At 41.0% G+C, this 14,544-nt stretch overlaps 1 protein-coding gene across 7 annotated transcripts in view; it reads right to left on the bottom strand.

Moving 5' to 3' along the window:
* Positions 1–461: 461 nt before the first annotated feature.
* ppp2r5eb (protein phosphatase 2, regulatory subunit B', epsilon isoform b) overlaps positions 462–14,544 on the bottom strand; it is a 62,782-nt gene continuing 48,699 nt past the window's right edge. For 4 of the 7 annotated variants that reach the window (XM_033642508.2, XM_033642504.2, XM_033642502.2 and 1 more), the window contains exons 5-14: positions 14,444–14,536; positions 14,140–14,270; positions 10,770–10,829; positions 6,961–7,069; positions 5,762–5,815; positions 5,348–5,398; positions 5,130–5,249; positions 4,827–4,954; positions 2,968–3,069; positions 462–693 (exon numbers count right to left, since the gene is read on the bottom strand). In XM_033642508.2, coding sequence (XP_033498399.1) covers positions 594–693; positions 2,968–3,069; positions 4,827–4,954; positions 5,130–5,249; positions 5,348–5,398; positions 5,762–5,815; positions 6,961–7,069; positions 10,770–10,829; positions 14,140–14,270; positions 14,444–14,536 — 948 coding nt within the window. In that variant the 3' untranslated portion in view covers positions 462–593. The remainder of the gene's footprint in view (positions 694–2,967; positions 3,070–4,826; positions 4,955–5,129; positions 5,250–5,347; positions 5,399–5,761; positions 5,816–6,960; positions 7,070–10,769; positions 10,830–14,139; positions 14,271–14,443; positions 14,537–14,544) is intronic. The other 3 variants (XM_033642507.2, XM_033642505.2, XM_033642509.2) reach the window with 2 other exon arrangements.

The raw sequence follows: 14,544 nt of genomic DNA, 5'->3' as shown, positions 1-14,544 counted from the left end.
AACCAGGAAAATAAAAATTACACACGGGACTGTACTGAAGAAGAAGAGTGGGATGAAGAGTTAAAATCAATCTATCTTCTCTTTTTTTTGTTGTTTTTTGTTTTCCAAGAGTTCGTTTCACGTCCTACAGTCCAAAAGTTTTTTTTTGTTTAATTCCCCCTCCCACACAAGTCATTTTCTCATTTTCTATTTTTTTCTTCCGTTTTTTTATTATTATTGTTTTGTTTTTCCGTTTGCAATAATATCAGTTTAAGGGAAAAAAAAAAAGAAAAAAATAATTATTTACAGTGCTGTTGAAATAATGAAAACAGACGTGATGAATCTACTGTAAAGTAAGTCGCACAAACACAGGAGAAAAAAAAAAAACATAAGAAAAAAAAAAAAAAAAAAAAAACAATTAAGAAACCAGCGGGCGCTCCGTGTCGATCCAGAGACGATGGCCTGTATCGGGGATTTCTCGGAGCTCTGGGCAGACATGGCTGATGTGGAGGAGGAGGGGGGAGTCAGGGTCAGGATGGAGGGGGGGGGGGGGGGGAGTCACAGGGGGAGAGGAGGGGGGGGAAAGGGCAGAGGGGAGCGCGGCGCTGTCTTCGTTAAGTTGGGATGATCCCGTCGCTCCTAAGGCCCCGCTTCAGCTCCAAGTCCTCCAGCTTCTTCCACAGCTCCTCCCGCTCCTTCTCCTTCTTCTTCTCACTGCAGTAAAACAACATGGAGGACCAGTTTTTATTGTGTGTCTTAGACGCTGCAGCCTGGCTTCAGTGTTCTGAATCCCTGCCAACATCTCTGACTTGTTCAGTGACAGTACTTCAAAAAAGAGGTAACAAGTGTAGCTGAGCTCAACGCAGCTGTACATCCTGTTTGAAGCCGACTCACAGAAGTCTTACACTGACATATTTCTTCGATGGAAATGAACAAAACAAAGAGTCTACAGTCATGCTAGCAGCTCTGACGCTGAACTAAGACACAGCCGAGCTTTGACCTAAATGCTAACATGCTTATGTTTAGCAGGTTTACCATGTTCACCATCTTTACATGGACACACATGGTACGATTTGAGCCTGTTTTAGAAATGTTCTTTAATTCCAAATCCTACTGTACGAGTCAATTGTCTGTGATGTAAAGCCAAAGCTTTCGATTTATGTGCTCATACCGTATGTGTAAAATAGACCAGTGCTTCCCAACTGGTGCAGCCACGGGGTCCAGATTTGTCCTGAGTCATTACTTCAACGTCCACACAGTTTAATTAATACATTCAGCATCATACTGTCCCTGATGTCTCTGTCAAGTAGCTGTCTGTTAGTCACTCACTCTACAGCAGAAAACGGCACTTCAACATAAAAGCTCTGTGCCAGACATCACTGTACATCACAGTCACTTGCGGTCCGTTCCGACTGGGCCCACGACCCACCAGGTGGGAACCACTGCGATAGAAAATACAACTGCCCTTTAGCCACCTTGCATTCTGGCTACAGACTTTTGTCAGTAATGATTTGCTTGGGAGCTATGAAGCAGGTGGAAGTTTGCTAGCGGAGGTCTGTAACATCACACCAGTACATATATATATATATATATATATATATATATATATATATATATATATATATATATATATGTATATTAGCCGTGAGGAGGAGGAGGAGGAGGAGGAGGAAACATCAAAGAGACAAATATGTTGCCACAACTCGACTAACCTGGCCTCCATATTTTCCATCTACATAGCTAACAGTGTCACCATGGCACATTCAGAAGCTAAAAACAACCAAAATTTCTGACATGGCATAAACCTATCTGAACATCTGACGGCCGGTCAGGAGCAGCTGGTCAGGCCATGATTGGTTCCTGCTCCTCATTGACGCCAGACAAAGCTGGTATTTGTTCTGACTCTTAAATGAGTTATGTGGCTACAAAATGGTGTCAGAAACAGGCTCAGATCGTACAGTGCATACCCAGCTTTAGTATATAGAGTTTGCTAATCAGCAGCAAACACAGTGTGGGTATTTGGTGATAAATAACACCATATTTGACCTGATGATGGAGCCTAATGAAAAGTCAGGGAGTCACCACAGTATTATAAGACATCCTAAAAAAGGGCATGAACATGTGTAGCAAATTTCATAGTAATTTATCCAATAATTTTTGAGACATTTTACTACAAAACCAAAGAGGTCAACCACACAGTGCCTCTGGAGGAAAAGCTGGGATCACCAAAGACTGTAGGATTCATCTCCTGCGCACCATGACGGTTCAAGTGTAATCCATCCATCAGATGATGAGATATTTCAAACACACCAACAACACAGAGCTAGTGTAGCTAGAAATAATAACTTTCTCAGAGACTATTTCAGACTACGCACATGTGTGGTGTTTACACAGACAGCGTTGCTGCGGGCCACCCATAACCCGTGTACAATGAGTTTGTCTTTGATAGCAGCCATCAATATTTTACAATAAAAGACTTATGTTAACAAATGAATGGATTCTGACTACAGAAACACTGCAGGGCTTTGATTTGAAACTGACAGACAATGAAACTGTAGTGAAAGGTGTGTGGTGTGATGTCAATATGACCACCAATAGATCCTTTTCTATTTTTTTTTTAAGTCAGAGTGAGTATTTGGAGAATAAAGTGGGACTGGTGTATCCCTTCTACTTGACACTTCAGTGAACTTTGAATCTTGAATAAACACCAAACCTTACTAGTCCAGACGTTCTCTCCATTAAACCTACTAAAAGTTAAACCCTATTTCTGTTGCTGTCACTAAAGCCGTCACTCATTAGCGCTGCTGCTTTCATACCCACAGCTAATATTAATCCTGGTATTTGCAGTGTGATGATAGTAACACTGCTGTCGTCGTGTTAAGCAGCTCCCCGCAGGGCTCAGACACTATCACATTATTCATGAGTGTGATGATGATGATGATGATGATGATGATGATGATGATGATGTGAGTGTGAGCAGCTTCTTACCGCTGGCGGTCCGACTTGTAAGTGGCTGTGAGTTCATCAAATAAGGTACTGTTCATCTCCATGAAGGCCTTCAGTACATTGTACACCAGCGCCACGATCGCCCTGCGGGGAGGGAGGAGCAGAGAGGGGTCACAGGTCACAACTGGTGATGTCACATCCAGATTTACAGCGTCTATAAACTTTTATCATGCGGGAAAATTTATTTAAAGAGCAACTTGGAAGTGACACTTCTTACTGAGATTATACTTAAAGGGAAATTTCGGTTTATTTCAACCTGTCTCCTATCGGTCTCAATTTGTTTCAAGTGACTAGTGACATAGAAATAATAGTTAGCATGTTAGCCGTTAGCCTAGATACAGCCGGGGCGCATAGTAGCGTCAGACCTGTTAAAACGTAAGTGAACGGGCAACCTTCAAGTGCAAAGTTAGTCAACTAAACAAGCTTTTTCTCCACAAAGACCGCCTCATATCGTTAGGATAAATGTCAGAGAACATATAGAAAACGACATGTAAACGTGTTGTCTTACCTTACTGGTGTGCTGCCATGTTTGTTTACCATTTAGCTCTGCTTTCCAAAGCGCGGCCGAAATATCGTGAGAACAAGCAACGATCTCATACCATGCCTGAACAAGCAGCAACAGCTGGAAGGCAGAACCGGACAGTAGCCTGAAAAGTTCATTCATTTATTTTATGAAAGACTTATAGAATAATGGCTGACTTTTTGCCAGACTTCGACTTTGTGGAGGAGGAATTTGATTTTGCAGAGTTTGATGGCCGCCCTTATTTATTTGAGCCAGAATACACTGACGAAGAGCTTCGTGAAATTGAAGAACGGAGGAGGAGGAGAGAGAGAGGCGCAACAGGTAGAGGACGAGAGAGGAGGAATGGCTGCTGCAAGGCTGCGTAGCTCTGGAGATTGGTGGTGTACCTGTGAATGCTGTGCCTCAGTGCCCACAGAAGAGGAATGCCTCTGTTGCAAGGAATGGGACCGGTTGCAGCCTTATTTTCAAGGTCTGGATGTGACCGAGGACGAGACACCTCCACCTGGAGTAGTATCCAGCTGGGCTTTATCTAGAGCTGGCGATATTTCGGCTGCGCTTTGGAAAGCAGAGCTAGATGGTAAACAAACATGGCAGCACACCGGTACACATGTGGTTTTCTATATGTTCTCTGACATTTATCCTAACGATATGAGGCGGTCTTTGTGGAAAAAAAGCTTGTTTAGTGGACTAACTTTGCACTTGAAGGTTGCCCGTTCACTTACGTTTTAACAGGTCTGACGCTACTATGCGCCCCGGCTGTATCTAGGCTAACGGCTAACATGCTAACTATTATTTTTATGTCACTAGTCACTTGAAACAAATTTAGGACGATAGGAGACAGGTTGAAATAAACTGAAATTTCCCTTTAAGGTCTGATGGAAATGATGCTTTCAAATTAATGTATGATTTTATATTTTTTATTATTATGTTCAAGTTGCACAATGTCCAAATATTTTTCCATCAGGAGAAAGAACGGAGCGACAGGACTTCAATCCCCTAAAATAATTCTCAATTACAGCAAAGGGCTGTGGGTTGGAACTGAACCCGTGAAATTGTTTACAGGAAACAGTCTTCTCAAGTGGTGGAAACAGCTGAGTGTGTACATTAGTTAAAACACAGTTGTGAGAAAAACGGGAAAAAACGAGTGAGCTGCAAGAATCAGCAAAAATCCAAAGACACCACGTGACTCAGTGTGTGAACAAAAAATCAGGATGAAAATCATCTTAAACAAACTAAAAGAATGTGGATGTTTCTTGTTGAACATTTATAAAAACTGAAAGGAACGAGCTGAAGCAGAGGTTTTTTTAAAGTCACTCACGGGTTCCAGTGCTCTTTGGAGATCCTGTAGAGGCTGGCGAACATGATGGGCAGGATGACGCTGGAGTTCTCCTCGATCAGACTCATGATGTACTCGTTGTTCCAGTAGTACAGAGCTCGCTCTGCAACCTGAGGCCAAGGAGACAAACAAACACTCAACGCTCTGTTTCACTTTTTAATCTCAAGTGTTACCTCAAATTTCCAAATATCTTTTTATATAGAAAAGCTTTAAAAGTTTTAAGTGTTCCCCTTGAACCAAACTGCATCACAAAGTCCTGAATGTTTCGGATGGATGGTCCCTGACCTGGAAATGTGGGCTGGAGACACATCTGGAGATCTGTTTGAAGAGCGGCTCCTGGATCTTGACGAACTGTGTGGGTTCAATAACGTCCAGGATCTCCTCCAGCTCCCCTAGAAACATCACCTGCACCACAGCACATGAGGGAAATGTTACTACACACACAGACCCACAAACACACAGAGTTCACACACACACTTCAAACAATATGAAATGAGCCTCACCTCTTTTTGACTGCAGGTTTTTGGCCAGAATTTCAGTAAGCCTCTGATGACCTGAGGAGGAAGAGACACAGACACTGACTGTTAAAACTCCTCCTTTCACCTACATGAGGTGCTTTCTGCACCTTCTCTGATCAACCTACACCTCAGTTATCTGCTGTAGTGACAATAAAGTTGCAGGACAAGTGGAAAATGTAGCAGCACAGGTATAACATTCAATAAGAAAAGCTGCCGTCACACAAAAGATCAACTTCAGATAAATTCACTGTGGCAGTAACTGATTAATTTAACATGACTGTTCAACTTTGAATGACAGAGAAACTTTCTAAAGGGGACAGAGAATAAATGCTCTGTGTTAAGATTATATAATACAGTCAAATGACAGATGTCTTACTGTTGGTGTTGGTGGACACTTACTGGTTCTGTTAATGTTGGGTCTTTCTCTAGGAACTGTACAATGCAATACGCCAACTGTAGGAAGAGAGGAGAACCATGTTAGAACGCACTTTAGCTCATGTTACATCAGCAGCTCAGATAAACCAAAACTGGAACTGCTGTTAAAAAAAAAAAAAAAAAACATTTTAACCTGCCCCATTTGTCAACAAACTTAATGACATCTCCCACACCTGCCTCTGTATTTTCTGGCTGGGCAGAAGCTCAAATGCCACAGTTTGGGTTCGTAATTTTCGCATCTTACTTCAGATTTTCACATTTGAAAAGTTCCTAGAAGCGTTTCCACTTTTACAGGCAGGGGGCTAAAACTAAACCCTCACCTGCAAATATTTCTGCATCAAACTATGCACACCAGCAGCAGTATGAATTTACAACAGCTGACACTTGTTCAGTAAAAGGTTTTGATGCAAACATAAAATAATTCACCTGCAGTGACGCGAAATTGCCACAATTACAGGAATCGTATTGACTTGTTGTATAGCTTGAGCTACTGCTAAATATTTCATTGAGTTTCCTTTGAGCGAAATGCTCTGGGTGAATTTGAGGTTCCTCTGCTACATAATTACGCAGTGTAAATGTCTAGGGCTTTTATTGTTATTTAACTATTATTCAACCAGGAAGTCTTATTGAGATTGAAAATCTCTTTTACAAGAGAGAACTGGCCGAGGTAGCAGCCAATCAGAACACACATAAATGCAACAAATACAACATATAATACAAAAATCCACAATTAAATCAGCAGCTATTTAAACATAGTGACCTCTCAAGAGAAACAAGCACATGTCTCTGTCACCACATTCTTTATGATGCCCTTAAATTCACCGATGCATATAAGTGTTTGTAATTTTGGATTTTTCAACCTTGTTCCATAAAAAAAGAGGTTACTTTCTGTTGCCTAATATTCATGATCTGTGTCAAAGTACTCGACAAAAACGAGTTCAAAAAATATACTGACATGCAAATTAATCACACGCACACACACACACACACAAAAAAAGCCCCAATGAGTAAAGGCATTAATGCTGTTTGTTTAAAATCTTGACATTAATAAACTTAAGGAGTAGTTTTGTTAAACCAGTCTGTAAAGTTTCAGCTGCTATGTGGCTCACGCAGAAGAAATACTATGACTGTTACCAGGAAGCAACTTTACACACAAACATTACCTGTGCGTGGAAGAGGGACAGACTCCTGACAGTGTGGAGGGGGATCAACACTTTGACCAGAAACTGTTTATGCTCCGCTTTCAGTGGCAGAGCGAAACCATTGATTATACTGAGAAAGACAGAGAGGAGAGGGGAGACAGGAAAAAAATAAACATAAATTAAACATGAAGACATGAAAGAGTTTCATTGTGACCCTCTGAAAGCAAGTGGAAGATCAATGAGCAGCAGACAACAAAAAAAAAAGACTGTTTATATGGAGGATGGAGCCGGAGGAGAAATAAAGAGATGTAACTGCTGCTCCAACCTTCAGGCTCACAGACGTGACTCTTCTTTAAACTCCAGACTCACAAATAACAACCACAATCCTCCACTGGGTCTGTCTACATCTTATTGTTTCAGAAGGAGCTTTTAGTGGAAGGACAAACTGTAAAACAGACTGAACCTATCATTGGTAGGTTAATTAAATCAACATTTAGTCTAAAAATTTAACAAATATTAAAATCTGGGGGCCTGATCTCTGACACTGATAGTGTTTAAGCCATTTGTGCCACAGTGTTTGTGTAGATCAGTCCATATCTATATTGTAAGTTGTTGCCAGTTAAATGTCAGAGAGATTAAGATGTTAAATTTGTCAGTCAAGTAATCTGAGTTATTATTTTTAAGCTAAGTACTCACCAGGAAACTCTTAAGGGAAGATCCTAAAGTTTGTCTCCTGTTTTTTGGGGGTAGTGAGGTTTAGTTTTGTAACTTTACTTTTTCTTTGGTCTTTCATTTAGTGATTTATTTTTAGCCAGGACTGTTTGGTTTGTTATTTTGGCTCAGGCTCACACTGACCTTCATTTTCAGTTTCCATATTTGGCAATTAAAGTTTCAGAAATGTCAAAATCAGACTCCTCATATTCTACATCTGGTTTTATGCCACTCTCTTCTCCCAGAGGAAAGAGCTTCCCAAACTTTTGGTATGTGAATCCTGAGAAAAAAAAATGTCTCCAAGTATCAGACACTTGAATTTAACGCTTTTTAAGCCCTTGTGAAGATTATTTTTTTATCCAAATTCAAGATGTATTTCTGGACAAATAATCTCTTTCTTATTTAAGCATTGAAGGTAAATATAAGGTTAATATAAGGTATGAGGTAGGTTTTAAACTTACTTAAAGTTGCTTATTTTAAAGCTAAATTTATCTTTAAACTCAATTTTCAATCACTTAAAATAATATTTTTATCTTTGCACCTCTTGTCTGCACTTTCCTTTTTCTAAATTGTGATATTTTTAAAATAAATAATGTAAATGTAAATCATTTAGTACCTTGTATATCTTTTTTTCTCTTTACTCTTTTCTGTATGTTTCATATTTTATTGCTCTGTAAAGCACTTTGAGTTGCCCTGGTGTATGAAATGTGCTATACAAATAAAGCTGCCAAATAAAGCAGGTAAGTGCAAGTATGACATAAAAAGACAGCATGAGGTTCAATGGTAGGTTTAAAGATTTGTAACATCAGGAGTGTAAACTTTCAGTCAGAAGAGTTTGACTCATTCTGGCCAAAAAGAAATGTTTGTGGCAATTAAGACCTCATAAAATTAAATTTAAAGACTATTTAATGACTTCTGAGGCCCAATATTTATGAAAGTGAATTCAAATCATTTTACACTATTTTAAGGAACTCCAGAAACCTTGACAAAGTCATGTCACATCACCACAGCTGTGTTTGTGAGAACTTCAACAAATGAGTGATTCATTCTGTCTCTTCAGGTTGTTTTATTTAAATCACTCTGAAGACACCTGAAGAGGAAGAAATATCCTCGCCTGGTGAGACCATCCTGATGACGTAAGCTCAACATCCTGCTGTGCTCTCTGCATCAGTCTGGACTCAGTGACGCCTCAAACACTTTCAGTGGGCGGGAGCGCTTTCCTTGACAGACAAACTACTTCAGCCAATCAGTGTAACAAAACACCAGGAAACATCTTCATCACCAGCAGAGCCTGATGGTATATCAAGTTTTTCCCAAATCCAGTAGGAAGAACGGCGAAAACGGCTTATCCTTCGAGAAACTTCTTGTGTAACTGTTGTTATCGACTCTATTTCTGCATGAACTACTTGACTAACATTACAGTTAGCTGTTGCTTTCAGAGCTGCCATTACTGTTCTGCAAGCTGCAGCATGCATTTTACGTCATCAACTACAACACAGTCCCTGATTGGCTGCTTATGTTACAACTACAGTACAAATCCCAGTTTGGCCCCGACTGAGTTTTAACTTCTGCAAAGTGTATCAGGCAGCAGAGTCAGACTGATGCAGAGAGCAAAACAGATGTTGAGCTCACGTCATCAGGATGGTCTCACCAGGCTACAAATATCTGCACTTCATAAGGAGTAAAGTAAAGATTAAAAGAAAGTCTCAACCAACATGGGACTGCATTTTGTTTGACCAACAGTTTAAGATTTTCTTCCAAATTCCAAGATAAAGCTGTTAAGGGACTAACCTCAGACTATCCATTTTGTTTTGTTCCTTGTCATAACTGTTAACTTATCAACTGATGAACTCATCGCAGTATCTTTCTGCTGCTGGAGTTATAAAACGTTTCACCTCCTCTGTGTCGAGGCTATTCAGTGAAGGGTGAGGCTGGGACATGCTCTTTGACCCCATGGTAGCTGTGGGGTGTGTCACATGTGCAATGTAATGGGAGCTGTGACGTTGGAAGGTGACAGCAGATGGCACTGGAAATAAAGGGAAAGTGTTCGCTCAGGTGCTTTTTGGGTGCTCTTCTTTAGCCTCCTTGTGTGTGCTTGGCTTGACAGAAGTTTTTGGGTATACCAGAGTGGGTGGCGGCAATAATTGAGGAATTGTGTTCTCACCCATATCTTTATTTTTTTTGTAATAAATTTATTACAACCCAAGGCCAACTGCAGACGCTTCGGGGAGAATTTATACTTCTGCGTCAAATCGACACTGTACCCTACCCCGAAGCCTGACATACACCTCCCCACAAAGGTGCACGTGTTGTACCCCGATGATATGACATGATATAACTTCTCCTCTTTTTAACTTCCTTGCTCTGTGTCAGGAAATAAACTGAGTATAGTTTAAAAGTAAAGTAAAAAATGATTATCAGAGAGATCATTAGTTAATTTTAATCCAACTAAGGGACCAACTGGCCTGTGGTTTCGTCTTATTCTGAATCTCCTCAGGACTATGGACCTTAGTTTAAATCCCCAAATCGTCAGTGAGTGTGGCTAAACATTATATCAGATACTCAAGAGCACAGAAGAAGCTGTACGCAGATTATGTAGCTACATTTTACACGTATCTCATTTATCAAAGATATAAGCAGCAACTGTGATCAGTCTCAGGGAATCGCCCTCAACCCTGTCTGCATGTTGAACCCAAACAACTCCTGACACGAAGCTGATAAACTGTGTGTGTAACTCAGGTCTTATTTTTATGGATTAAAAAGACTGTGGAGCCAAGAGGTTTAATTTATTCCTTATCTGCAAGTCTAACTCTGCTCCTGACTCTTCCCTGAACTTTACATCTCTACTCTGATTTGGCTCCATAAACACAAGATTTTAAGTTTCATCATTTCCATCTTTTATATTCTGGGGTTTCTCTGGGTAAAAAGATCTTTATCTCCATGAGGGTGCATGATTAAGATAAAGATAAAATCATGCGCATATTGTTGTGACTAAACAAAAACAGGCAGCTATCAGGGTTGAGCTCAGTTCTGCTGGTGCGCTCAGGTCTCTGGCTAAAAGCATCAGCTAACAGAGGAGAGTGTAAATGTGTGTCTGAGGGTCGGAGGCCTCCACATACCTCCCCAGGATCTCCAGCAACTCAGCCACCCCGTTGAAGTGCTCCGTCTCATAAACAAAACTGCGGAGCAGACAGAGAGGGAGGCAGAGGGAAGAGGAGACAAAAGACAGGAGACAGAAATGGGACTCAAGTTAAACAACTACTACAAATGAGCAGAGACGGCAAAAACCAGATGATCTGTAAATGAAATTATCCACTGAGGACTATAAATGGTTGGCAGAGAGACACCAGGAAATCATTTGTGGGAGGACATGAAGTCCATGTGTGTTTAAGTCTGTGTCAACGCTGCACTCTATAGAAACCACTGAGAGAACATCAGAGGGGTTGTAAAATGCAAAGTTGACGTAGGAAACAAAATTTCTCGACCTTATGTTTTCTGATATTCAGTTAGCTGAGAATATGGCGGTGTACACTGTTAAATCTGTGAATAAATTTCACCAGCTAGGGATGACGTAATTGTCTCCCTTCTACTGATCATGCAATCATTTAGTTTTTAAAAACAGTGAAAGAAGATCAGTGGAAAAAAGACCAGAGGAACTGTGTTCACAGACATTGTAAATGGGATAGGAAAGTCTTGGGAATCTGTTAGGGTGTTTCCTTTCTCTAGATATTTTATCTCATATCTTAAAGGGTGTGTCCACCTGCATTCTTTTCCATGTTGTTCAAATGAAAACGCCCACTCAGCCGTTAGCAAAAGCAGAGGCGTAGGTTACAGTGCTGATGCTCCTCTGTCACCCAAACACACTCCATTTGATGTCAGAGTCATTATGGAGCGAGAGGAAAGTGTTAGTTTAGAAGTTTTGAGCTTGGAGGTGGAACATGGTGCAAAGTTATTATTGTTAAACCTTTATTTAACCAGGTGAAGAAAACACTGAGATCAATGTAACACCACATCTGTACTGTATGACTAGTGCTGGGCAGTATCCCGGCCTTCCCACATGATACAAGTTCTTCATATACCACCATACCTGCGCAGAGCTGATACACTTGCTGCAACTCTTTAACAGGCTGCAAAATACTGTACAGATGACACAGAGTAATTAACAACAACAGCTTGAGTTTCCTCTTCTGCAAAAGCATATTCTGACTTCCCTTCTCTAGCGTAGCCTGCAGACTGTAGTTTTTCTGTGACAATGTGCTCGTTGTTTACATAACTCATGAGGAAGGCAACATGTTGTCATACAGCTGACTTGAGGAAAGCAGAAGGATTTTCCAGTTCTGTTATTTCTCCGTCATCTCCGTCTCCCGCAGTTACCACGGTGTCTGGAAGAGCGCAGCTGCAAGCTAACGTTAGTGGTGAGCTCCATAGTGTGGTCTTTGAAGTGTTTTTCCCTGCCTTCAGGGTGCACTCAAGTCAGATTTTTTAAAAACAAAAAAGCCTCCCAACAGCAGACACAGCTTCTCTCTTGGCACAAGTTCTTCTGGTGCCTCTCTGGCCTCCATCTCCATCTTCAATCTTTCTTTTCTGATTTGAATGTTCTGCAGCAACAGAGCCTCTCCCAGCTGCCAACAGACTGTTATGCTAACTGGCTAGCTAGCAAGCTGTAGTATATGAGAAACTCCTATCACATGGGAATGCCCAGCGCTATGTATAGACACATTTATAGCTCCATAGTCAGTGTGAAGTACATGATGAACAGCACGCCCCCAGTTTGGAGAAGCAGGCAGGCGTAACGCCGCATGACCTAAGCAATGTACTGCTGTGGACACCAATCAGAAGCAGTAGTGGACCAGCAACTCTTTTGTGTACTGTGGGGTAAAATGACTGTTTGTGTCAAATGAGTCTGGTGGCTGTGGACGGGGACAGCAGCAAAACATATTTTAGCCACCTAAAAGAAGCAATGTCAGTTAAACTGTATGCTATATTTTGATTATTTTCCTACTTCACCCTCTTCAGAGTCACCAGACTCCTCTGACAAAACAGTCATTTTACCACACAGGAGATGGACATTGCTGGTCTACTGCTGACTTGACTTGTCAGTTAGTTTTTTTGTGTTTTTGTTGTGTGACTTTCAAACCCAAACTACCTTGGTGTCCACAACAGTACAGGGGTTTATATATGTAGCAACGTCATTATGCAGAAACCTACATCAGGTCTTGTGGGTAAAAGGATTTGAATACATAAGGAACACTACGGTGAAACCGCAGAATGATACAAAAAAAAAATAGAGCTGCCCTTTAAGCATGTGTGTAACTATGTCTGTGTGCATTCGCAGACTGAAGAATACTGTATGTTCTGCAACAAAGACACCTTTGTCAATCCCCAGAGTATGTGAACAAAGCAGAGTGCGCGTATCACACAAACACTACAGCTATGTATGAGACTAAGGGCTGCCCCCTTATAGTCCACCAAACATTAGTCAACCAGAAAGTTCATTAGTCGGCAAGATTTCGTTGCTTGCTTAGTCGCAGGGAAAGAAAAAAAAAAAGACACCAAATGTGTAACTATTGGGAGCTGCACCTTGTCAAAATAAATCAAAACCTATGTGACTGGACCATGTGTGAATTTAATTTGACAGGACAGACACAGGAAGTGTCCACGCTCAGCAGTCAGACAGGAGTCTGGTACCTGCGGTTATTCCACAGGCTAGTTAATAACATGTTGGGCAGGAAATCCAAAGTGTGGGATCATTTTGAGAAGGTGAAGGACGAACCCAAGGTGATAAGTAAACTCATCTTCATTGGTCGACTACAAACATGACGCATCATCTGAAACATGGAAGTGGCTACATGCCCATTAGCCCACAGCGTCATTAACAGGCGGCTCGCTCAGTGTGTGACGTGCACTTGTAGATATGCAGGCGACTAGTCGACTAATGGCCCTAAATGACGACTATTGGTCGACTAGGAAACTTCTTAGCCGGGGGCAGCCCTACTGAGAACTTCAAACCGCAGAAATTACACATCAAAATAACTGCATGTGACAGATTTTGATTTGTTTTATGTTGATTTTGTTTTTAGCCTTGAACACAGTGTACTTTTAAGAAGAATTGTTTGTGAGAATTAGAGTTGAATTTCTGCTGTTTCACTATGCTTAGTTTTGTGTTATAATTTGTGACAAGAATTCCCATGAATCCCAGTACAAAACTAACATTCCTTGGAAAGTAATGATTCAGTTGAAGTCACAGGAAAACCTTCAACCCTTGAAGTCTGAATCAACTTTCCTTTAAATCACCCATGATGTCATTGTGTAAGCAGCTTTGAAGTATCACCTACTGCACACTGGAAACTGAAGGGGAAAAAGGACTTGGCTAGAATGTGTCAGGCTAATTAAAAAGGATAAATATGGTGCAGAGAATCCTCTCATTTGTATGGTGTAAATACATTAGGAGCAGACACTTATACGTTTGAAGAACTGATGTCTACTCACCGTAGAAAAATATTATTGATCTGTTTTCGTATAAAAGCCCTCAGACCCAGGAATTTGCCGTAGATTCTATGCAAGACTGTCTTCAGGTAGTCTCTCTCCCGAGGATCCTCGCTGTCAAACAACTCCAAGAGCTGTACAGAGGGAAGGGATACAGACAGACGAAGGAAAATCAGACAGAGAGACGACAGGAAAACATTGAAGCAAAGAGACAGACAGGACAGCGGGGAGGAAAAAACTTGTGAGATGGGTCTACAGAAGACATTTGAAGCTGACACTTTACTCGCAGACTGACTCAGTGACTCACCTGTAGGACAAACTTCTGGTCTATGTACTTTTTGGCAATGCTGGGCTGGAATTCCTGACTCTCCAAGAACCGGATGAAGAACTCGTATACCAACTGGAGAG

The sequence above is a fragment of the Epinephelus lanceolatus genome, chromosome 15, assembly GCF_041903045.1.
Source record: "Epinephelus lanceolatus isolate andai-2023 chromosome 15, ASM4190304v1, whole genome shotgun sequence".
NCBI classification, from domain to species: domain Eukaryota; kingdom Metazoa; phylum Chordata; class Actinopteri; order Perciformes; family Serranidae; genus Epinephelus; species Epinephelus lanceolatus.
This window is presented reverse-complemented; position numbering and strand designations above follow the sequence as displayed.